General features: G+C 33.6%; 1 protein-coding gene, 1 long non-coding RNA gene and 3 pseudogenes across 3 annotated transcripts in view; 1 reads left to right on the forward strand and 4 right to left on the reverse strand.

Annotated features, from left to right (window-relative positions):
* The window catches only part of LOC149897142 (uncharacterized), a 62,774-nt gene that overhangs the window by 23,678 nt on the left and 12,457 nt on the right, over window positions 1-26,639 (forward strand). For both annotated transcript variants that reach the window (XR_016458205.1, XR_016458204.1), the window contains exon 2: window positions 9,169-9,243. This is a non-coding gene — a long non-coding RNA (uncharacterized LOC149897142). The remainder of the gene's footprint in view (window positions 1-9,168; window positions 9,244-26,639) is intronic.
* Window positions 9,240-10,556, reverse strand: LOC149897144 (uncharacterized; annotated as a pseudogene).
* On the reverse strand, window positions 12,398-14,305 carry LOC149897145 (uncharacterized; annotated as a pseudogene).
* On the reverse strand, window positions 21,108-21,860 carry LOC149897146 (uncharacterized; annotated as a pseudogene).
* LOC149897147 (uncharacterized) lies at window positions 21,940-24,002 on the reverse strand. The gene is made up of 2 exons (XM_090116936.1): window positions 23,534-24,002; window positions 21,940-23,156 (listed from the first exon to the last, which is right to left on the reverse strand). Exons 1-2 carry the CDS (start codon window positions 23,545-23,547, stop codon window positions 22,421-22,423), a joined length of 750 nt encoding a protein of 249 aa, XP_089973062.1. The 5' UTR covers window positions 23,548-24,002; the 3' UTR covers window positions 21,940-22,420.

A 26,639-nucleotide genomic window follows, 5' to 3' on the forward strand; every position in this document is an offset into this window, starting at 1 on the left:
ATGGCATTTAAAATTTCGATTTTTGCATTAAACTTTTAACCCTCATTTAGTTTCCTTAACATTGGAATCAACATCTCTGCAAAACTAACGTCTTCGTCCAGAATTTGTTTCTTACGTAAAATATTCAATAATTCCTCTTCATCTGTATTTTCTTTTTGTTCTTTATTTTTTCACAGCCGAGGCAAGTGTGACATAAATTTAAGTGGTACAAATTATTATATGATGTAATTAGTTATGAAGAGTTAGGAAAAAATTAAAAAAAAGTAAAAACTCCAATATTTTTCTAAAAAATCAATTTTTTATTTCAGTTCCATATATGGTACACTGAGCTTTAACTATACTATTTAGTACTGAATTATATTGAAACGTAATTATTAGGAAATAGTATCTTATTTTAATTATTACAAGCTTTTTTTATTTTAGACTTATTAACATAATTATGAAAAAAGTGCATTACCATGTCTGAAACAAAATTAAATAAGGAACAATTATGTTTATAAAAGCTATGTATGAAAGTTTCGGAAACAGTTATTATCTTTATTCAGGCAAAGTTCTGCCCGTCATTTCTCACAAAAAATAAAGGTTTTGCCTTTACAACTAGGATATTTGCATCTTTGTCTTTTTTCACCCCAGACGGGAAAATGCTCAAACCCGTCACGTCTGACATCACGAGGAGGTAGGATTGCAATATTGGGCTTGCAGTATTCTTTTCTTCTCAATTTCTTCAGACACTAATGATGGTCTGTCTACCTCTCTTCTTGTTCATGGATGGCCCAAACATACATAAACATTTGCCTACCTCAAATTTGAAATCTTTTTGTTTTAGTAGAACTGGTGTGTTATTCTGTTCCCCAACTCCTTTGTACAATAACCAGCTATTGATCAGAGTAATATCAAGAAGATGATAAAATAGTCTCAAATACCATTTACGAGTACTAATTTTTATTATATATTTCCCTAGGAGGTCTAGAAGGTCGACTCCACCCATATGCTGGTTATATGTTTTGATTATTTTGGGGCAATCTACTTGAATATACTTTTCTCTTTCTTGCAATATCTTCTTACAGATTCTTTTGGCTCTACGCCCACAAAAGATGACGATAAAACGACCGGCTTGTTATCGTTCCACATAACGGTTACAATATCTGTGTTATCACAGTTTGCCACTCATTCCTCTAAATAACCCCTCTGAATCTTCTCCTTTTTTAGGTCTTTGATGGTAGGTATTTTGAGATCTTTTCCGAAGCGACCTTTGTTGACAGTTCCTAGCGACTGTATCCCTTATTTGGCCAAATGAGCAATTAATTCCGTTGACGTATAATAGTTATCAAAAAATAGCTTGTAATTTTGATTCCTTGGTATTGACCTAGCTAAGCGCACTACGATATTTGAACTTTTTTTTACTTTTTAATTTATACGTTAATTATTCATTTGTTCAATGTTTTAACAATGATTTGTAATGTTCCTAGAAGTTTTGTGTGACATATGGAAGCAAAAAGAAAGGAAGGTTGGAGATTGACACACTTACCCCAGGAATGGGGCAAGTGTAACAGATAGCATTTTTATTTGTTCCTCTGGTTATTGTTGCTGGTCTCTTACTGAAATTTTTCGTTGTTCTGGTCTACAAAATGTTTGTAATACAAAACGATCATTACGATCATACGATCATTTTTTTCAATACGCTGTACTATTTCAACATAGTATTTCCATTTTTTCTTTTCGTAATATCGAACCAAAACAGTGTATTTTACTTTCAAAATCAAGTCATTGCTATTTTCATCCGTGTATGTTTCTATGGCATTCAATATTTCTTCATTGGTCAACGGCTGGTGGTTAATGTAATTTTTTGTGTCAAATGTCTTCTGCAAATGTCGGAAGTAAACCGTTCAAATGATCCATAACAGCGTGTGAAATTTTGTGCTCTGCCATAAATGCCGCCAACTTTAATTCAGCTCGTTGAACTTTCTTATCGGCGGAATGCATTTTTGTTTTTTCAAAAATATTTAAAATTGAAAGTTGTTGACTGATTCCTTTAATTTTATCTTTATGTTTTGTACCCTCTTTGTGTCGTTTTATGACCAAGATCACGTAACCAAGATGAAAAGTCCTTTTGGTTAACCATTCCGATCGAAATTTCTGTTTATATTTACTTTTCTGTTTCTCACCTGCCTGTGCCTTTTGTTTTTTTGGAGTAGGTGGGCCATCACCATCGCTGTTACTGTCGATACTAGCCATTTTAGTAACACAAAAGCATAACACGGTTTTTTAAACGCAATGAATGTTGTTACGGAATTTTACTTTTAGCGACAATGAACTCACACAAAACTTTATCTAATAATGAATGTTATTATTCTGGGATAATAAGTAATCGTTCATTTCATTTAATTCAGTTACAAAAAAGTGCAATTTATTTGGTCGGGTTATAAACATACGAACCGTGGAAAGAGCATGGGGGTTCCCCGCTTTAATCGTTTCAGAGACAGAAATTTTTAGTGTTGTCATATATTCATCAATGTTGCTTAAATCCAAAATATAATAATTAATAAGAAGGAAAATAAAAATAAAGAAGAAACGCCCGCTTCGTTAGTAGAGCGAACCTTATTTTTATCTTTTAAAAATAATAGCAACTCGAATCCAAACCATTTTGAAGAAATTTCTTCTGCTCCTGCCCCCGATTTAGGCTTTCGCGCGTCTTAGTACACGTGACTAAGTTATTTAACATTGTTGTACATAATATTGTCAATAACATATTATTATAACATGTTTTATAACATTCAGTGTCCACATCACATGAGTAGAAAAACGGAACAGAGACTGCTTCCTAAGAACGTGCAAAATTGTTACCTATTTTGGTAGGGTTGTCACAATAGGTTAAGTCTTATTAAACAAAACATTTGTTAAATAGTTTTATTATTCAGTATAATAGAATATTTTGTTATTTCTTTTGATAGTGTGGTAAATTCTGAATCGAACATATAGTTTTTCAAATAATGTAACGGGAAACACTTACATGGCATATCAAATTTACAATCCTCAATACGTTTAAGTATTTCGTTTCCAACATTGACAATATTTATTTCAAGATCGAAATATTCGCGAAACTTATGCTCGAGCAATTGAACAATTGCAATAAAGTTGTCAGGAGGAATAATTAAAAAACCCAATTGTACGTTACCATGTAAATATTACGTTTTATATTAAAATATTCAAAATTACTAGCCACTAATCATAATAATGTTTAAGAGTTATTCCAGCGTCATTGGTAGTTATCATTTTGGTAAAAGACAGTACATTATTTTATAATGATTATGTTATATTAAAAGTTACCGAATTTCGTTTATAACAAAATTAAATAAACAGTTTGGACATTGCTGGTTCTGGAATATAAGAATGGACTTTGCTGTTTCTGTTGCCTGTAATTATCGGACGTTGTGTATTTTGAAACATACCTATTTTAATGTCACTCGCTAAACAAATTTTGATATTTGACTAAGGTCTATTTGACTAAGGTTGAAAATCGCTCGTATAGTATGATCATAAGTAGTTTGCATAGAGTTATAGAAGTTTACACCAGGATTATGTACCTAATTTACATGGGTTAGGTACTGATTTAACGACATAGAAGACTATTTAAAATTGGCGGTACTTTCATTTAAAAATAAAAAATACTACACATAATGTTTAATTAATAAAAAAAAAATATTTAAACAAATATAAAACTAAATTATTAATGATGGCAGCTCTTCTTGGACTTCGCACATGGATTCATCATCGTCTCCGTCGTCGTTAACATTAAGATTTACAGGAATGTCGTGTGGCAGTACTCGAGCAAAATATCCTAAGGTATCTAAACTGAGCCAATCATTGCCGTAATGAGTTTTAAGTAATTGGCCGACGTCTTTCAGTTTTGAGGTTTTAACAGTTTTACTGACACTCCTTGTGTCACTAGTTGGTGCAATCATTGCAGAATTTTTATTTTTCTTACAAATATTTTTATACTGACATAAGTCTTGTTTAAAGTGCAATTTAAACATTGCTTTTCTTCAATATATTGTTTGAATAATAAATTTGACATTTTGGGAGGCTGTTCGTTGGATGAAGAGGTCCGGTTTGATAGCTGGGACTGTGGCCGTGGCGACGCTGATAACTGCGACTGTGGCCGTGGTGACGGTAATAGCTGCGACTGCGGTCTTGGTGATATAGACTGATTTTCGCCATCTATGGTAATATCTGAATCTTCTGGCGAACTTGTTAAATTTGAAATTTGTTTTGAATTGGAGCAGATTGAAGTACCAAAGCAAAGAGAAGGTACATAGACCTCGTCTGTTGATGAACCCCTTTTTAGTTGATTGACGTATTTTACGCAATTCACGCCTGTAGAAATTTCTTAGGGATTCTATTTTATTTTTAAAATATGCTAAATCAGCTCCGAGATAAATTTCTTTACATTTTTCAATCAAATACGTAGGCGGTATTACGTATTTCACTATTCATAAATTTCTTGCTTTTTACCTTCCATAAACATGGATAAGTTTTGCATTCAGTTATAAATTCTTCCCAGAATATTGTATTCTCATTAAAACTCATTATAAATTAAAAATACTCCACAACTCGTCGAATGATAATAAGCGGACGTCTCGTCTAAGCGGTTGCTGTCACTGCCAGGTCTGTCCACAGGCCGCCTGGAGTTGCTTGAGCCGGTATTTGTATCACGTAAAAAAGAATAATTTGTAATGATATCCGTAAACTCGATCAATTTATTGAGTATAGCATAATTCATTACTTTTGTTATTAATGATTCCGCATACATTTTTTGCACCGCATTCTGTATTTTTTCTAATTTCTTATTAACGAATTTTCCAAGCGCTTCAATATCTGTTTCATTATTTCCTAAAGCAGCTGTGCAAGCATTTAAAATTTTTATCACGATATATGTATCAGTAGCTTCTGCACTCAGAAAAAAATAACCTTTATTAGTTGTGATGAAAATCAAAATAGACTATAACTTATATTTATATTATTAACTTATATATATAACTTAGATTATTACTCTTTTTTTCAGTTCCCTACATCTGAGCGTGAATGGTTGGACATAGGCAAAATGTTCGATGAGAGATGGCAATTCCCCAATTGCGGAGATGCAATTGATGGGAAACACATAAGAATTACATGCCCCGCTGATACTGGAGCACTGTATTACAATTATAATTTTTTTTACATCGTAGTTCTCATGGCTATAGTTAATGCCAATTATGAATTTTTATTCGCAGATGTAGGAAAAAATGGAAGGAATTCAGATGGAAGAGTATTTGAATACACTTCATTTCGGCGGATGCTAACAAATGACGGGCTTAATATCTCTAAACGTGAAGATAATGTTGAAAAAATGAATTACGTTTTTTTGGCTGATGATGCTTTTCCCGCACATGAACACCTACCTACCTAATATACCTACTTTTAAACTTGTTATTTAATCTAAAAAACTAAAAAAGAATGGAAACAAACAAATTTAATCCACTTCAGAAAAATCTGCCTGACTCTCAGAATGTTTTAATTTTTTTTATAATAGGTGTGGAATTCCTGTGGAATCCACTGCAAAAGACTCATCAAATCATTGTATTTCGCCGTTGATATGGGCTTTTCAGTTTGACTTAGACAAGCTAAATATTCAGGGAACTGAATTCGCTTAGAAGCATTTCGGATGAAAGATATTTCGGTAAAATCTTTTTCAAATGTATTTTTATAAAATAACTTTCCGGGCTTTAATGCTATTTCTAGTTTTGTTCGAGCAGGAAAATTATTACGCTTTGTTGTATTTTGCCTTTGTATAGAAGAACCAATTTTATCTAATAAATAATGAAACTGGGTTCTGTTGATACGAAATATGTTCTTAAAGTCATCTTCATTTTTTATTTGTTATTCTCCACAAATTTTATCTGATAAAATCAGTCAATAAGGATTTTGACCGACACCCTCAGTCAATAACCTTCTTGACTAATTTAAAGAGCAGACATTCACTCAATATAGGTTTTAACAAACGTGCCCAGTCAAAACTGATATGGACTGATTAGAAAGTCAAACGTTGAGGTAAAACTCTTAAAAAGTTGGAGTTGTTTCAGTTTTGGTTGATTGCAGTGTTTGAGTTTGAGGGAAGTTAAACATTAAAGCGTTTTAGTCTATTATACTGTGTGCCAGTCTTTTTTTCCGCGAATTTTGCATCTTCCACCTCAACTATAAACTTTTCAAATTCTTCTTTCACCATCACATTGAAATGAGTAGTTTTCATATCTTCTAGCGCTTGGATTCTTAGTAGAAAACGTTCGTTCTTCTTGATTCCACTCATTTTATTTAAACTCTACAAAATTTTACGTTGCACTGATAGCAAAAGTTTTTTATACAGGTTGGTCCAAAAATTATGAATGAAACTTAAAGATCAACTTTTGCTCAAATTCGAAAAATTTGAACAAGACTACAAGTCCCCCCGCGCTTAGTATACCAATAGCGGGACACCCTGTATATATATATGCATTAGTCAAAATTAAAAATAATATCATTCAATCACAAATTTAAATAGTCCGATACATTATAGAAATTTTTATTATTTAGCCACTCATATAGTTTTGTCTTAAAAGGACCGATATTTAACATTTTTATAGTTTTTATAGTTTCGGGAAGTTCATTGAATATACGAATGCACATACAATGACAATTTTTAGTATACAAAGTGGTCCTGGACGTATTATTGTAAACAAGTCTATTTGGATGACGGTGGTCATGGCTGTATATTTCTTGGACCTTGTTAAAAAGATATTTATGTCTTATTGTACTGATGCGAAATATTGTATGAGTGATTAAGAAATTTTTTTATATCTAACCTCCCAGACCCAGATCGGAACTACCAAAGGTAGTCGTAAAAACCCACTGTACAAAATTATGCACAAATTAATTTATTGCTGTCAGACCCAGAGACGTAAAACATCGTAATTTTGAAGCTATACCTTTTAGGGTTTCGAAAGTATTTAGTAGTTTTACCGTAATACCAGGTGTCTATGGGACATTTTTGTGTAAAATGTAAAAGTAGGTTAGTTTGTTTCTAAAATTTTTATTTTAGAAACAAACTAACCTAAACTAAACACTTTTTTTACTTATTAAATGTAAAGTTAACTTTAATCATACACATGAGCTTAACATCAAATTTTGTTCTGTGTTTTGGTAGGCATGAGATCAATCAAAGTGAAATTTTAAAAACTTAAAACAGAAAAAAAAATCAATCTTATTTTCTTATTAAGACTTAAGTTATTATTAAAAAAAATATATTTAAATGTGTTGGTTCCATACAAAAAATCAAAAGCATGCCCGATAACAAGTGACACAAATTTTCTCAAGACAATCTAGACACGCTGGTTTTCCACACTTCCTGCATAAGTATGACGTTCGTTTTTTTTCTTCGCTGGACATATTGTGTATGTCCCACGTTTTTCCAGCTTTGTAAATGTAGAAGGTTCAGGTTCTGCATCTTCTATCTTCAAGATGCATCCTATGAGAGCACGTAATTCAGTCACATCGATGTCTTTCAACTCGGGTCGATCTTCCTTCTTGTATTTATGTCTCATTTCTTGTAACTTTCTATTAGTGTGTAGAACAACTATCTGTAACATATCTTCAGAGAACAAAATATTCCAGAAGTCTTCTTCTTCAGTACAATCACGCGGTTTATTTGAGCCTTGAACTGTAACAATATTATGGCTCGGAGTTCTAACACTGCTTCTGTGAGGATCTTTATACCACTTGAACGGTTGTATATTTCTCACTTTTTTATCTGCTACTAGCTATGTTGATCAAAAGCTCATCGTCGGAGTCGCCATCAATCTCTGATAATTGATCTTCACCCTCAGATTCTGCAATCTCACTTGAAGTGTCATGGTCGGATTCTAAGCAATAATTTTGATCCAACTCGCGATCCTCTTAATCACTAATATCACTGTCGGTTTGTTCCAAAATTTCAGTGACTCTCCGCTCGAAATCGTGATCATTTGGATTCATTTTGAATGAAATTGTACAACTAAACTCATAACTAAAACATAACACTAAAGGTGACGTAACGTCAAAGTGACGTCGGGTACCCTCAACAACCTTCAACAAGCGGCTCTTCATCTTCACTAGAAGAACTTGAAGATGAATGATTCCTCTCTTTCATCTGGCCTGTACTCGTCATCTGTCTCATTATATTCAAAAGGGTCCTCTTCAGCTTCTGACTCATATTCTGATTCATTTAGACACTGAAGAATCTCACTTTCATTAAGATCTAAAATAAAAACAACAATACTCTCAATGAAAAGCAGACACCTAACGTATGATATAATATCCTGGAATGCTTTACCTAATTCTTCACATTTTTTTTACTCCCGAAGCTTAGATTCGGTATGTTTTTGTTCTTTCTCAACATTTTTGTTAATTCTTGCTTTATCATGCAGAGCTTGTTTTATAACGTAAAGCGCATTCCGAAGTATTTTTTTCATATGTGCATATTTATCTGCGTTGTCTCTTTGTAGTTTCTCGCGGTTTCCGCCACAAAAAAAAGATACCGCGAGAAAAAAGTACATCATATTGTTATTGCATTATTAATAGTATAAAATATTAAGTTTTTTTTACAGATTTTAATTACCATTTCCCTTTATTATACTAGTATCTACCTGTGAGTTCATCCGAACGGATCCCGTTACACCCAAAACTTTTGTTTTTTTTTTCTGCGATAAACGTTAATATACAACGTGTTATTCCAATCCTTCTATCTACTCACCAAATTTCATCTAAAGCCTTTGAGGCCTGAAAGCGAAACTAATATTATAAAGCTGAAGAGTTTGTTTGTTTGTTTGTTTGAACGCGCTAATCTCGGGAACTACTGGTCCGATTTGAAAAATTCATTCGGTGTTAGATAGCCCATTTATCGAGGAAGGTTATAGGCTATATATCATCACGCTACGACCAACAGGGGTGGAGCCACGGGGGTGAAACCGCGCCGAGCAGCTAGTATATAATATTCATTTTACTATTTACAATTTTTCTGCAACAATCTACACCGACAACATTAAGAATAGCTTTTTAACCCCAACAACATTATTAACACAATTGAAAACAAAAACCAAAAAGATTTCTTCTCCGTTACAGATCCTTCAGCGATAACTACGAAAAAAGAAAAATCTGCTGTCGAAGATAAAGCTTCCACGAGCAGTGATTTTGCTAGTAAGCAAGCTCTCAATCAACCAGCTGTGCTATTCTGTAGAGTGCGTTTCACCAAAGAGTTCCCTTCGCCGTTATGTAGGTAGTGCTTGAATTAGTGTTGCCAGATTGCGAAGATTGTTATTACCTAATAGTGAGGAGATTTCCTACATTAGGCAGCCGACCCCGTAAGATACGGGATAAGGCTAGGAAGAAAGGAGAATATTTTCTCTGTCATTTTTGATTAAAAATAAATATTTTCGATAGATGTTGTCTTCCTTTATATATGAATGCGTGGGAAATATCAATTTTATTACGTACACGATCAAAATGAAACTCCTGTAATTTAACCATATAAATATTTATTTTAAAAAGGCATTCTTTTTAAATAATTGTGCTCCTCCAACGGTCCTACACCTGATATAGTACTGCTGTCACTATCTCCAGGGTCACTGCTATCTAAAGTATCACTGTCATCCCCTACTGCGATTATAAATCGATCTATTTCATGATCAACAGCTATACCATCGTTAAAGTACTTGTCTTCAATGCTCTCGACGTGACAGCACTCTTTCATCCATTCTTCTGGTGTAATACTACGAAATGCATCTTCGGTTATTTTGACTATATTTTTTTGCTTCTTGACCCACGTTTTTTTCTGCTATCCGCCTTTTTAAAAGACCCCATATGAGCTCGATTGGGTTCAAGTCACAGTGGTAAGGAGGAAGTCTTACCACTTTATGCCCATGATCTTGTAATAGTAAATCGACTTCGTAGAGAGGTGGTTCTTTGTGTTCTTTGATAATTTCAAATAATTGACTTTTTACCATAGTTGGTAAATATGCAAGGCCTTTGTTCACAATCCATTCTTGCATTTCTGATTTTGTACTTGACATGGTGGGTGCTTTATTTACCGCTACCGTGTGGTACGACGCATAATCCATTACCACTATTGACTGCGCAGGCAGATTTGGCAAAAGCTTATCTTTTATCCATTTCATGAAGTTTTCCCTGTTCATATCATCGTGGTAGTCTCCTGACTTAGTTTGAGATTTGAAAATCAACTGCGCATCGGGTATAAAACCCATTTTACCGCCTGCATGTACAATGATCCATCTTGGGCCTTTTGAATCTGAAGACAAAACCCCTTCCTCAGTTTCACTTTGCCAGCATTTACCGGCACTGAGAAGATTGGTAGGTCACTGAGACGATTGCTTCGAATTTCTTCTACATATCTATGGCGCCATGCCACGATGTCGTATCTTTCCATCAGTATCTTTCTTTTAGATTAACATTTTTTGAAATAAAATCCCAACTCTTTTAAGATTCGCCACAATGATGTACGACTACTCTTGAAGTCAATTTCGCTTCGCAATTCATGCAACAATTTAGTAAGAGTGGGCAACTCCTTCTTCACGACATAAAATTCGTGAATTTTGTGACGTATAGCACAAAGTTCAAAGTCATAAAGCTTTATTTTTTTTCTCTAGGACGATGCTTGCCCGGTGTTGAAATTTTTGTTTCTGTAAGGGCAGCAACCTCACCTTCTTTCGTGATTTTTGAAACGGTTTTTTCAGAAATGCCTAAAACAAAAAAAAAAACAATTTAATAATTTTATAAGTATCTAAGGCATTTTTTAATAAGTACCGTAAAACGGGGTAAATAGAAACAATCTAGACTTTCAAACCGACTTTAAAAATATAAATTGTAAGTTTCGGGTAATAAAGCTGCTTTCATTGTGGAGTCCTTTGCTATTTTACAAGCTAATTACAATTTTAATGCCAAATTATTATCTACTTAGGAGAAAAAGACAAAAACCTGGTCAATTTCTATTTTCCCGGAATACGGGGTCAATAGATACGACATATGGGGTTAATAGAGAAAAATGATAGGGTTGTCAAAATATTTTATATAGTGGTAGTGACGTCACAGAGATAATGAAATAAAAGAGTGTACATAATATATTAGAAAACCTTTTTATTAATATTAAAAATAAAATAATCCGAACCAATAACAATGCATATTAAAAAATCTGTTCAAAAATAATGGTACCTACTTAACCTTAGAATTGAGATCACAAAAAAAAAATAAGCTTAATTAATAATTATTCGTAATAAAATTATATTACCTACTCATTACTCAATCTGAATTCTGAAACATAATAATCTTCTGACAATAATGAACAAAACAGAATAATCAGTTCAAAAATAATTTTAGCCTTAGAAATAAGACTACAAAACAATTAAGCTTAATTAATAATTATTAAGCGTATGTAAACTATATTACAACACAGTCTGAAACATAATAATCTTCTGACAATAATCAACAAAACAGAATAATCAGTTCAAAAATAATTTTAGCCTAAGAAATGACTACAAAACAATTATGCTTAATTAATAACTATTAAGCGTATGTAAACTATATTACAACACAGTCTGAAACATAATAATCTTCTGACAATAATCAACAAAACAGAATAATCAGTTCAAAAATAATTTTAGCCTAAGAAATGACTACAAAACAATTATGCTTAATTAATAACTATTAAGCGTATGTAAACTATATTACAACACAGTCTGAAACATAATAATCTTCTGACAATAATCAACAAAACAGTGCAATAATCAGTTATGTATCTACACAAAGTGAGTATTTATTAAAAATTTTAGGATGTCAACATAAATAATTCTGGAATGTTATACTTAAATGGCTCTTATCACAAACTCCCTTTTTTTAATACTTACGAATATTTTTTTAAACAGTATCAGACATTAATTCGGATAATATTTCCTCGTCATTTCTGTAATTATTTCGATGTTTTTGTTGTTTTCTTTTCATTTTACTATCATATAATATTTTTGCAATTTGTTTAGGATCTGTTACTGAAATATCAGATAAAATTTCAATTTTTTTATTGCTTTTTATTTCATTACTTGAAATCATGGCATCAGAACTGACATTTAAATTGTCAATCGTTTCAAAATGATCAATAATAACATCATCACCAAAAATAATTGGTACCTTTTCTATATCTAAGTAATCATTAGCCTCACATGTACTCAAAGCCTGTGGTAATAAGGCTGTTTCAGAGGGTAAATGAATTTCATGATCGTAAAACATCTGAGACGTTCTAGCTTCAAGATCATCTTGTAAACAGTTAGCGGCGAGAGATTTCGTTTCATCTATTACATTTGTATGTGGTTTTTTTTTTTGATTTCTTTCCAATTCCCTTTCCTTTCTTTGTTATTGGTTCGTTTTGCTTGTTATTGTCTTTACTTTCTTTATTTGTCTTCTTATTTTTTTTCTTTGGCTCTTGGTTCTCGATTTCTGTTTCAGCATAACTTTCTTCAAGACTAACGCTCTTTCCAGGTTCTACTTCAATTTTTCTTTTTCTTTTAGGTTCAGTGACATTTATGGTTCCATATCTCATTTCTTTTAGTATTGTTAGAACAGATTCATTGATAGTTTCTGTTTTATGGCTAACTCTGTCATATTCAGGTAATCTTTTCAATACTTGTGTAGGGTCCAGTCCAGTGGATTTATTCCAGCTTTTTTAAATCCTGATAAAATATTTTCTTTAGCATTGTGTTTTAGGGCGTCTAAAAGCATGGATAGTAGACGTGGAAAACATCCTTTTGGAACCGATGCTTGTTGGCGACCATCGGCTTTTTTCCATTGATACAAAATATTTCGCCAAGCTATTTTCATAGGCCTGAAAAAGGCCACATCCAATGGCTGTGTCATGTGGGTAGAATTAGCTGGCAAGAATACGAAACTTATGTTTTCTTCATGACACAGTTTAATTAGATCTAATGAAAGGTGCGACGATAAATTATCACCGATCAATATTTTTTTCCGGGTACTCCTTGAAAATAGGGTATGATTATCGATTTAATCCAGTCTTCAAAAATGGTTCCATCAAACCAACCTGACTGTGATCTATTGTAACGAGTCCCTTTTGGCCCCTTAACGGTCCAAGTGTCATACAAATGTTGTGCTTTATAGACAACATAAGGAGGCAGTAATTCTCCCTCAGCTGTGCACGCAATCATTATAGAAACGGCAGACTTCGAGTGGTTCATCACCCGCTCTGGATATTTCACGCCTTTTTTTGTAATTATTTTCTTCCGCCCAGGATCATCGGAAAGATTCGTCTCGTCGTAATTTATAATATTGCACATAGGTACACCTGATAATGAAATTTCTAATTCTTCAAAGTATTTTTTTATTATTTCAGGGGAAACAGCAGCCCGATTTCGCTTTATATTTTGCGATAATCTCTGAGAAATTGCATCTTTGTGCCTTTTCAGAAAAGAGGAGACAAAATCTGGTCCAGGCATATTATTTTTAAATCTCTTTACATTCACACCTAATTTATCAAGATAGACCTTAACAAGTACTCTTAAATCATACGCCTCCAAAGGATAGCCCCAGTCAGCACATATATTTATATATTTAAGAAATTCTTCTTCAGTTTCTTTGGATAAAACAGTTTGACCTCCTTGACTTTTCATATTTCTTGTGCAGTGTCTGTATAAAACAGATCTGTGTATATTATATTTCTTTGAGATAGTATCAAGAGAACAATTACTCGCAGAATATTCATTAACAGCCTGTTGTATTAAGTTGAGGTCATATTTTATATATTTCTTACCCCGAGGGTCTGGTTTGTAGTTGCGTGGCATATTGCTCGCAACTATACCTGCGTACACAAAATTAATTATTAAATATTAAAAAATCAACTTTTTAAAAATGTAGGTACCTAGGTAATAAAGTTAAAACTCAACAACCTGCATAAAGTGCCAACCCTATCAAAAGCGTTTCTAAAAACCTCTTTCGCGTTTCTATTAAACCCTTTCTCGTTCCTATTTACCCCTTTGCCGTTTCTATTCACCTCATATGGCGTTTCTATTCACCCCTCAGTCGTCTCTATTCACCTCTTAATCATAAATATTTATGGGTGCAATTATTTTACTAATTTACCAATAAAAATCAAACTAATCAGTAAAACTTACCTTTTCAATTTATTCTGGATACACTTCACCGTTGAATAAAGTTATTTCACAATCAAAAACACAATTTAAATAACTAGAGAGAAGTTAATAAGAGCACAAAAGACATACATACAACCGTTGCACTTTGAACTCACTTATTGACATAAATTGCTAACTTCATACTATTCAAATGTTGTCAGACCAACAAAAAAATGTTGCCATTGTAAAAACTAAAAACACTATTGCGATTTTTGAAGTAGTTCTCAAATATCAGGCTTTTAGACTTTTTCCCAAGAATATTTCTATTCACCCCGTGAATTCTATTCACCCCGTTTTACGGTAGCACATTGGGCGAGTCAAGTTGACGGCGGAGTATTAGTGATTGGTATTATATGTTATCGGTAAAGTGTCTAATTCGTAAAACAAATATAAGTTTACACTTTAATAATAATAATACCTTAGGATAAGGACTTTAGGATCCTTTAGCTTGTAACCCTATTTTACTAACCTGTCATGGCGGCGACTCGACGTCGTACACATTCTAATGGAATTATTGGCACATTGTTACGTTTTTCACTCTCACAAAATGTTTTAACTTTTAAAACCATTTCTCTTTCACCACTTCTAAGCGTATGCGGCATGATGCCAATCTCTAAAACATTTATAAATCTCGGAAAACCTCGACAACTCTGTATTTTTGACAGTCAGTTATGCCAACATAACGGCAGGGGAACTCTTTCGTGAAACGCACTCTACACATCATGTCGTGAAACTTGGGTGACGTGAGCTGTCAACCTATAGAATGATCTTGGAATGATCCATAGCGTTATACCCGGCGCGGCCTAAGATGATCCCTATGACACTGACAGTTATTCTCAAGAGACAAACTTGTAATGGCGTCACCATTAAATTAGAAACGTATTGGAGGCGTCTAAAAATGTCATTTATTAATTTTTACGTAGCTTTATCCCATTACAATGATATTCCGTTGGAATTATAACAATTCTTAACATTTACGAGAAATTATATCAATCTGACTTTACGTTTACGTCCTTCAAAACTTACATCGTTGGCATTTATCGACTAGTGCGGAAAGTATCGATAAACAAATTTCGATAATGGAAACGAGTTCACATTTTTTCCATGCTTAAGCTATAGTTCATTCACTATTGAATGGAACAGAAGATCGCAGCATAATTAATTAATTAATTACCGTTTGCGTTAATTTACTTACCTATGATAATATAAGTTTTTTAGAAAAATTAAATGGGGGATTCCATTTTCATGATAAAATAATATACACTGTGTTAAACGGGTTAAAGATTACGAGAAAATGATAAGGTGCATTTTTATGTTTTGGAAAACTTTCGTTTTACTTACCGTTTCGTTTACATAATAGATGTTAAAAATTCATTTTATAATATTTGTAAAAACATGTTTACCGACGTGACTGATTGCAAACCACGCCTTAGCCTATAAAATAGTAAAGTATCGACACGATCCATCATACGAGCAATCACTAAGACGAACTGTCATAGGGATCATCTTAGGCCGCGCCGGGTATAGGTACAAATGAAATCGCAGAGCTTATATTATATTAATTACAAATTATATTATGTAGTCTATAGAACTTAGTTATTTTCGTGATTATTTCATTCATAAAATATGATGGATGAACTCTTAGCAAAATTCGGGATATACATTAAAAAATAATGGTACATTCAAATTACATAGTTAATATAATAGACCATAATATACGCGAAAACTCCAACTTATTGATATTTAATAAAGTTATTAAATTTATTAAATACCAATAAATTAGCTTAGTTCTACAGTTTCCAATGTGCATTAGGTTTTACATCACTTTTATGTTACGTAACTTAAAAATTAAAATAAACTACAGTGGTAACATAAGTAACTTAAAAGTAACATTAAACCTAACCTCTTTTCAAAAGATCCTCAAGAGTTTTTTTTTTTAATTTGAAAAAATACAAAAAAATTAAATACCTACATTAATCATTCATGATTATTTCTGTATTTTTAGTACATAGGTTGCTCTTCATTTAAGCACCTTGTGATACACGAAATTTTTTGTTTTATTATCAGGCGCAAAAACAAACAACGCAGATGGTCTTCCGACCCGTGAACATGCCACGTATAATTGAACAGGGGGAAAACATGAATGTTCTAACTTTTAAGGATTGGCCTTGTAATTTGTTGATAGTCATGGCAAATGCAAGACGTATGAGAACTTCCTCACCTTTGTATTTTCCTATCATTATCGTAGCGTAAATTACAATGTTCATCAATTTTCTAACCACTAAACGCGTACCGTTGCACAGTTTTGGTTTGTTTATGTTTCGAAGCATGATTACTACGGAGCCAACCTTTAGGCGTAAATTGTGCGGTGGTAAGCCAGGCACGTCCAAAGAGTTAAAAATTCAATTGGATAGTTGGTGGCTTCATTTTCATTTGTGACGCAGTCAATAGATTTGAATGAATGCATTGTTCCAATGATCTTATTTTGAATTATGTAGTTTAGGCCATCTACATCTTTATTCTTAGCCGCTAAAATTGCTCGCTCACTCAACCATTCATTATTTTTGTAGTTAGAAATAATTTCTGGAAATACATTGTTGATAAGTTCGTCTTTTGATGAGACAAAGTTACAGAAATTATTTGGAAATGATATTAATCCGCTCGATTCATCGACAGGTACTTGACCATTACCGATAGTCAGCAATTGCTCCGAGAAATCTTCAGCAGATGTATCATTAAGCAGTGTAACTCTCATGTTTGTTGTCAGTTGCAGTTTCTTCACATAGCGCCATAGATTTGACGATTTGAGGCAAGCGCGTTTATTTCGTCTTGGAATCAAAGTCAGTAAAATCATTGCTCCTCCAAAACATTTCGAGTCATTGCGTAAATCTATTAATGTTCGGTTAAGTGCTTCTAATGCGCCATTTTGCATTCGTCCCAGATGATGATTATCGATACCGCAATATGTTATTGAGATACATTCATTTATAGATAAGTACAAGTTGCTTTGTGTTCCAAATGCTGCTCCTTATTCTCTGTAATTAAAATTATACAATATTACATTGTTACATTCCTCCTCACTACAGGGACCACTTTTTATGTCAGATTCAATTCATATTCAGGATTTAAGCTGTTTAGGGGTTACTTTTTAACTGAAAAATTACTGAAAAAAATCTATTCCTGTAACAAAGAGTTTTTCCTTATGTCCTGCCACTAGGACAGATGCAGGCTACTTATATTTTCAGGACTATTTTATGTTCTGCATACAAGACAATTACAGCCAATGTGAGTATATTATTGTGTAATGAAATAAGATAAGCCTATAAAGTACTCAATTTTTTATTGAAAAAACATATTATTAAACTTTAAACTTAACTTTTTCGTTATTTATTTTGAACAGATAGTATTTTTATAACATTACTTATTGATAATTGTACATAAAATCAGTCTCAATAAATCAGTCATCAACAGTTATAGAATCCTATCTAGCATACAATCAAAATTGACGCCATTTGCGTAGCTATATAATAATTATGGATTATGAAAAGCTTCAAAACAATTTCTCTGAGCCGTGAAACATAAATACACAGCACATTTTTTGCAGGTAACTGTAGTTTTTTTATAACAACCCTCATTTCTGCATCTATTTTGCTTTGAGCTGTGTTGTGGCATGTGATTAGCTTTTTTTTGACGAATAGCTTTGGTTGGTAAAGGAACTATAGTAGTCTTACGTTTCTTGTGCTTTGGTAAAAGTTCTTCGAACTCATCAGCAGGGTCATCTGTATCTGTAGAATCTAAGTTATCAGCAATCAACTTTTCACCAAGTTCCATCTTAAATTCACGAATGCCTATAACGTTTTTAACGCCTTTTTTCTTCTCTCTCTGTTTGAACTGAAGGTATGAGTTAGCAACAGCCAAGTCTATCATATGAGATATTACTCGTATTGTCCACTTTTTTGTTCTGTTACGTGAAGGGCATACAGCTAGCATTCTATCAACTAAATCTACACCCCCCATATTTTCGTTATATTCTTTGATAACTTCGGGGCGTCTTACACGTTCATACACTTTGTTTTTCTTCGACCATCTTTCACACTCATCTGCATGTGTATTAGATAAACGCGTTGACAACATCACGACGGGCTTATTGTCCATCCAACGTGTCACTGCCATCTTGCCATCTGCTCGTGTTTTTATTTCGCAATAACCACGTTGCTTTTTCATAAAAATCTTATCTTCTTCCATCATACAGTTTTTGGGCAATCGGTTTCTCATAATTGTTCCAGTCGCGTGAAAACCTTTATTCAATAATTCATCACACAATTTGATAGTGGTAAAATAGCGATCAAAAAAGATGTGGTGACCAGGGACAAGTGCTTCGGTCAGCCGAAGAATAGCTGCTTCTCCAAGACCAAAACCCATCTGTCTAATTTCTGGAAAAGTTGTGTCTCCTTGATATATCTCGAAATCTATAACCATTCCCTGAGGCGTTGCTAAAACAAATACTTTTAACCCTAAGGGATTAGGTTTGTTAGGGTTATATTGACGAATACAACATTGACCAGTAAACGGAATGATCATTTCATCAATAGACATTTTTGCTGTGCGAGGTTGAACTAAACATCCTTGTCGTACTTTCTCGAAAAGGGGACGCACTTTCCAAATCTTGTCTTTTTGACGCTCTTCGGCGGTAACATCAAGATCATAAACCACTTTTAACGACGTTCTAATTGCGTAAAAACGCAGACGTGTCATAGCTGAGGTAATGATAGGCTGTTTCCATTTAGACGACCAATACATGTTTATTTGAGGATATTGCAATGAAGCCATAATCATTGTCACTCCAATATAAACTTTTAATTCCTTAATTGTAAGACCAAGTGACCTGCCTTTTACATGAACTGCTGTTCTGTTTGTACAATCTACAATTTTTATAAGTATTTGTTCATCTATATAACGTTCAAAGAACTGTTCGTATGACCATCCATGGTCGAAATTTGGCACGTATGTTGGTTCGTATAGATTTATTTCGAGAGGTTCAAAATTTCCAGTCCATAAATCCACAACATCAGGTTGAGATTGAGACGGTATTTGTCTGTAGGTTGGCTGAGCTGACCTTCGAGGGCGACGAGAAGATCTTGCTCGGCGTAAACCAGAGCCAGTGGCCTGGCGTATTATAGATCCACTCGATAAAGCCGGCGATGGTGGCTCAACAACATCATGGGAGTCTGAATTTACAGAAGAATCACTAGAATCATACCTTCGACGCTCTTGTGTAGCCATTTCCGTGGGTTCATTATATGTGGGATCTTGGGTATCATCGTCGCTGCTAAAATCGACATCAGATTCTTCTAGTAATGCTAGCACGGTATCGTCAGAACAGGCTAAAACAAATATCAAATAAAATATTATTTACATAATTCCCTTACAGGTACCTATACACAGGACATAACAATATTATTTCAAAAGTAGCAGTCTGCATGATTCCTAAATACAGGACATATAATTTTTATCCCCAATGAAAAGAAAATCATGGCAGAATTCGCGTAAATATTGACAAATCAAACTAAATCTGCTATTCGAAAACGTAATTTGAATAAGTTTTGATAGAAATAGCAACATTTTTATAAGATTCAGAAAGATTGAACTTACCAATGCCCGAGCGCGGCTCGACACGTCTGGATCTCGAAGCCATTTTGGCAGAATTGACCTTCAGTTGAGCTGTCAAATATTTTTCTATACCTACAATAATCTTCAATAGATGTCGCTAGGGGTTTTTATTTGACGTGACGTGGATATTTAACTCGCAAGATTTTTTGTATTTTTATGTTCTATAGGTAGTACAAGTTCAGTGAGGAGGTTAAGAACATTATATGAAAAAAACCCCTAAAAACAAGAACATTATCATTTAGTTTTATTTAGTTATGAACATTTTTAAATAGGTTAAGAACATACATCTATGTTTATAAATTACATACCTACCTATTTAAAGCTGTTGCATTCGTTTTTGAATAACACTATACATCTCCTTCCTAAAAAATTTCTTTACTTTCTCAGTACATTTACCGCAACACAAGTGACATTAAATTATTATAATTAACAAGAAATGTAAAAGTTATGTAATAATGATTTTTTATGTGTCTTTCCACATTATAAATTGATTAGCTCCATTTTGAGCTATAATTATTTCCTCGTTTTTACTGTAAGTTTTACCGATCTTGAAAATAATTTTTATTGGAATGTTACAAGATTGCGATTGTGGATTGTGGACAGTAATATTCGTAAATTTAGTTTATTTGCTAAAGACTGCGTAATAAAAGATCGTCCGCTTCCGCTATCTAAAACTGCGCGTGCGCAATAATACACACCCGATTCATTACATACTTCGACTATTGCCGTACACAATACGACAATCTTTTTCGATGAATAGGGAATATGCATAAAATTTGAAATGGCCTAAAATATTTTTTTCACGAATACTTATTATCGTCATATTATAATGAAAAGGATTTTTTTTATTTACTTATTATTTAAACCCCTAAAATAATATTCAAAAAGTGCAAAATAAGGCAGCGAAATTCAAACTTCCAAAACGCGCCACCATTGGTCGAACGAAATGTTATTATTAATGATATATTATAGTACTGTTTTCCAAGTTTTTGTGAAGAAAATAAATAAATTTAAACCTATATATAATTATTGTGCTGATTGTAGTGAAGATTAGTTAAGGTTTGTAGTGAATCTAGGACGATGACTGAAGCTGGTTTCGTCAAAGCACAATCGGACAATCTACCGAAAATAGATGTGATGTGAAACGAAAAATGAAACCTATAGTAGACTTTTCACTGTCACATATCGCTATCAATGCGGGTGAAACCGCAGAGCATTGCTAGTCTTTCCTAAACTAAATATGTATGACTAGATAGATATTTTTTTTTGTTTATTGTAGGGGTACTGCTTTGATTTCTGTCTAATTCTGTTAATCTGTTTTTTATGCTATGAAAATAAAACAAAGGTAAATATATTATATTCATTTTTTTATTAAAACATCCTGCATATTTACCAATCCACAAGCTACTATTGTTACATCATCTATGATAGGAATTAAATTATAGTCTACACAAGCATTGAAGCATGAGGCAGTAACATATGAAACTCTCTTAACCTTTTTATTACCCATTCAGCATGTATTCTTGCTGCTATACGTTTTGATAGTTTCACTTCATTTTTAGTACTGGGGGTAGACTTTGATACAGAAGGTGGTCGTATAAGGCTACATCTTTTAGCTTCTAGCAAACATGATAAGTCTTTAAAACCTCTGTCAGCCATCACTGCTTTATTTGGAGGTAAAGCCTGTAATTAACTACTATCTTGTACTATCATAACATCAGTAGCCCTACTACCATATCCATCAGAGATAAAATGGATCAAGCCATCAGGTGTACATGAAATTAAATACTTTAAGGTGTTACATTTTTTATACCGTGACCAAGTAAGTGATTGATGAACGGCATTTGATGGTTTTTCTATCTGAATTTCTAGGCAATCAATAATGGAAACAACATTCCCATTCCTACGCCTAAAAGATATGGGTAAATTATTGTAAGTATATTGTTGTTATCTTGTTGGTATAGTCAATAAAAACCCAGGTGCACGTTTTACAAGAAAAACTTTATTAAGTTGAAAAATATACGTGTTACACGAGCAATGTCCGCAGAGAAGAGGAAGTACAAAACAAAATGTTGCCATTACATGAAAAGTGACCACAGATTATTGAAGGCGCAAATTTATTACAACACTCCTCCTAAATTAATGCCTTCAGAATGCAACAATTTTACAATTTTACAGAAATTTAACTTTTACTGTTAAAAACAAACACATTATAATTATTACACGGTACACAAAAGTTTACATTTACTGCATAGCTCTCATTTAACGTTTGCTACAATACTCAACAATCTTAACTTCATACAAAACAAATAAAAGAAACAACTTAACATTTTCAAAAAGAAAACTAATAACTTAACACTTGATATTTGTTAGAATTCTAACAGACAGTTTACAGAAACAGTTTTACCTTTTATACACAGAAATACATGAAATTAAAATAATTAAAATAATTTATAAACAAAGTTTACATTGGCTTATACAATATAAATAATCAAGTGTTACTGGTTACAATATTGAATTCCAATTTTGTCTCTCAGATAACTAAATTTTACTTTAGACAGTGGTTTGGTAAAGATATCAGCAAGTTGCTCATCGCTACATACATAGTTTAAATCTATAACTTTACTATAATATTTCTCTTTAATAAAATGAAATTTAATATCTATATGCTTACATCTTTTATGAAAGTTTATGTTTTTTATTACACTTATGGCACTTTGGTTGTCTAAGTTCAAACATACTGATTTTTGATTAAATTCACCTATATCACATAACAATTGCTTAACCCACATAGCCTCTTTGGTCGCAGCGCAGGCTGCCATGAATTCAGCCTCGGTAGTGGAGAGGGCAACTGTCTGCTGCCTTTGAGAAGCCCATGTGACTGCTCCTCCATTCCTCATAAAGACATATCCCGTGACTGAACGTCTAGTGCTGGGGTCGTTTGCATAATCGGCATCACTATAGCCAATGATTGTGTTAGGTTCAGACATTGGAGTGTAACATAGACCGTAATCTTTAGTCTCTTTTAAATATTTAAAGATTTTCTTAACAGCGCTCCAATGGTCTTTGTCATAAGAATTTAAAAAACGGCTTACCAAACTCACAGCATATGAAATGTCAGGTCGGCTTACTGTAGCTAGATGCATCAATGAACCAACCGCCTCTCGATATGGAATGTTCCTTTCATTTTCCCCTTCTCTTTTTTCTAGTTTTAAATGTGGATCAACTGGAATGCTGTTGGGATTACAATTATATAAATTAAATTTGTTTAATAACTTTTCAATATAACTTGCCTGATGTATGAAAATATACTTGTCACATTTCTCTATTTCCATACCCACAAAGTTTCTGAGTGAGCAAGTTTTAATTTCAAATATTGATTGTAAATCATTAATCAACTCCTTTAATGTTGATTCATCTTTTGAAAATAATAATCCATCATCAACATACAGACATAGGTAACATTTTTCTCCATTGATAGTGCCAATATACACACATTGATCAGCTTTACTATTTACTAGTCCAAATTTCTTTAAAACAGTATCAAATTTAGAGTTCCAGCATCTGGGAGCCTGCTTTAAGCCATATAAAGATTTATTAAGCTTACATACCTTGTTTGCATCATAGGTTAAGCCCTCTGGTATGGTCATGTATATGTCTTCTTCAAGCTCACCATACAGGAATGCTGTTTTAACATCTAGCTGTATTATCTGAAGATTCTGTTGGACAGATTCTGAAAGTAAAATACGTATGGAATCATACCTGACTGTCGGAGAGAATGTTTCCTGGTAATCGATACCTTTTGTCTGTGAATATCCTTTGGCACAAAGCCTTGACTTAAATCTTGGACCTGTAGTTTCCTCTTTAATGCGAAATACCCATTTACAACCAATTATTTTCATATCAGGGGTTTTATCCACTAAAGTCCATGTGTTATTTTGTTGATGAGAATCAAGTTCTTCGTTAATTGACTTTATCCATTTAGCGGCATCAACAGAATTAATTGCTTTTTCATAATTATCAGGAACTTCATAATCTGGTTGATCTCCATAGCACAGGTAAGAGCTTTCACTTTTATTTTTAATATTTAAACAGATATATTATCATCCGACGAGTCATATTCAATTTCTTCTACATTCTGAGTTTTATTTAAACTTTTATTTGTGGCTGATTCAATAGGCACATAATCTCTTTTCACTGTTGATTCTAAGAATATAGCGTCTCTGCTTTTAATTGATTTTCTTGTATTAGACGCTATAAATCTGTATCCAGTACACATCTCTTCTGGTGTTTTATAAGATAGCGATCTTGTCGGAGAGCGATTAACCAGGTACTCAGCTGTGTACGTTTGGACAACTGTTGGTCTGCGGACAGCTGTAATTGGTCTACGGACAGCTGTTGGTCTACGGACAGCTGTTGGTCTACGGACAGCTGTTGGTCTACGGACAGCTGTTGATCTGCGGACAGCTGTTGGTCTTCGGACAGCTGTTGGTCTACGGACAGCTGTTGGTCTACGGACAGCTGTTGATCTGCGGACAGCTGTTGATCTACGGACATCTGTTGGTCTTCGGACAGATGTTTGTCTGCGGACAGCTGTTGGTCTTCGGACAGCTGTTGGTCTACGGACAGCTGTTGATCTGCGGACAGCTGTTGGTCTACGGACAGCTGTTGATCTGCGGACAGCTGTTGATCTACGGACATCTGTTGGTCTTCGGACAGATGTTTGTCTGCGGACAGCTGTTGGTCTACGGACAGCTGTTGATCTTCGGACAGCTGTTGGTCTGCGGACAGCTGTTGATCTACGGACATCTGTTGGTCTTCGGACAGATGTTGGTCTGCGGACATTACTCAGTGCAACACACATATTTTTCATCGTCTGAAAGTTCAACTGACCCATTCTCTGGTGCCACAGGTAAGTATCTTGCTTGATTACATCAGATATGCATGCATAGCCACCAGGCATATTTAGGCGATACATATTATTAATCAAATTTGCTGTAGCTATGATAACATTTTTATTGTTCAGTATAGCACAACCATTCTTATTAAATCTTACTTGGCCACCATTGTTAACAATTTGACTGACAGAAAGCAGGTTTGTAGTGAGTTCAGGTACATATAAAACATTTGTAAATATTATTTCATTTTCATGGCCTCTATCGTTAAAAACACTCAAGCTAATTTTTCCTGAGCTTTGAACAGGTAGTGTTTTGTTGTTTGCAACTTTAATTGATTTAATATTTGAAGTATATTCCTCTATGAATAAGTTTTTATGTTTTGTCATATGTGCAGAAGCGCCAGAATCAATATACCAGTAATCAGAGCACTCAGAAGATGCTATAAATACAGCAGCATATGATGACCTGCTAGTCGGTTTATAAGAAATCTTCCGATCATTATTTACTGTATTTGATTTACACTCAGGACTTTTATGACCATATTTGTTGCATGTATAGCAGCGGGGGCCTTTAGAATTTCTTTTACATTTATTATTAAATCTCTGACTTGAAGCAAAAGCTCTATCACTATTTGATTGTTTGACATCCTGTAATAATTTTGATTTGACGGAGTCTGATGAAATTTTCATGCCTGAACTTTCTATAGCTATAATCATTGGTTTATAAGTTTCAGGTAGACCGGAAAGCAGCATGGTGCCGAGCCACTCATCATCTACTTGAAAACCAATATTTCTTAATTTATGAGCAGTAGTCATAATTTTACTCACGTATTCCTCAACGTTCGGACATCCCTCAAGCGTTGTGTTACATAAGTCACGTAGAAGACCAACTCGCCGTGTCAGCCCGGAGTCATCGAAGACACGAGACAAATTTTCCCAGACTTCTTTCGCAGTTTTAGCTTCTTGTATGTGCACATAATTTACCGGATCAACTAAAAGAATGATCTTTGATCTTGCTTTTGTATCTTTTCTCTTGTCCAATGTCTGATCATCCACAATGCAGTCCCACAGTTCTTCGTGTTGAAGATATGTTTGGACAGCAAAACGCCATGTGGCGTAATTATCGCGGCCTGTTAATTTCTCAATTAATGCCAATGTGTTTGACGACATACTGATATTGTTGTTGAAAGAACTTTACCACGAATCTTTACACTTCAGAACACGTGGCGTGACCGGTACAATTATTGTTACTTTTTCTTCGTAGGTTTTTATACTGATTGACTATATTTTGTTTCGTAGTCTGGGCCCATAACCTGTTGTTATCTTGTTGGTATAGTCAATAAAAACCCAGGTGCACGTTTTACAAGAAAAACTTTATTAAGTTGAAAAATATACGTGTTACACGAGCAATGTCCGCAGAGAAGAGGAAGTACAAAACAAAATGTTGCCATTACATGAAAAGTGACCACAGATTATTGAAGGCGCAAATTTATTACAACATATATGATGATGCTGGCCACGCAACCAAGTCCTTAAGTTTTGCTGCTATAATTTTAGGATTTATTATTATTTAGGATATATATTATCCCTTCTGCACCTTACACCACTGTTTTCGTATTTTCGCATCATTTGAAATACGAAAAAACACTTGGTCGGGTGTTTTTCGAGTAGTATTTGTGCACTCCGGTACTATACAATACTTATAAGATATTTTTTTTTACTTCTTCCATGGTTTTAAAGTTATTAAAACTGTAAATATTACGAAGTAACTGAAAAGTCCACAGTAAACACTAAGGTAAACACCCACTGGACGTATCATG

This window comes from Colias eurytheme, chromosome 26, assembly GCF_061535395.1.
Source record: "Colias eurytheme isolate Ceu_HAF_F1 chromosome 26, ilColEury1 Martin Lab GWU primary, whole genome shotgun sequence".
NCBI classification, from domain to species: Eukaryota; Metazoa; Arthropoda; class Insecta; order Lepidoptera; family Pieridae; genus Colias; species Colias eurytheme.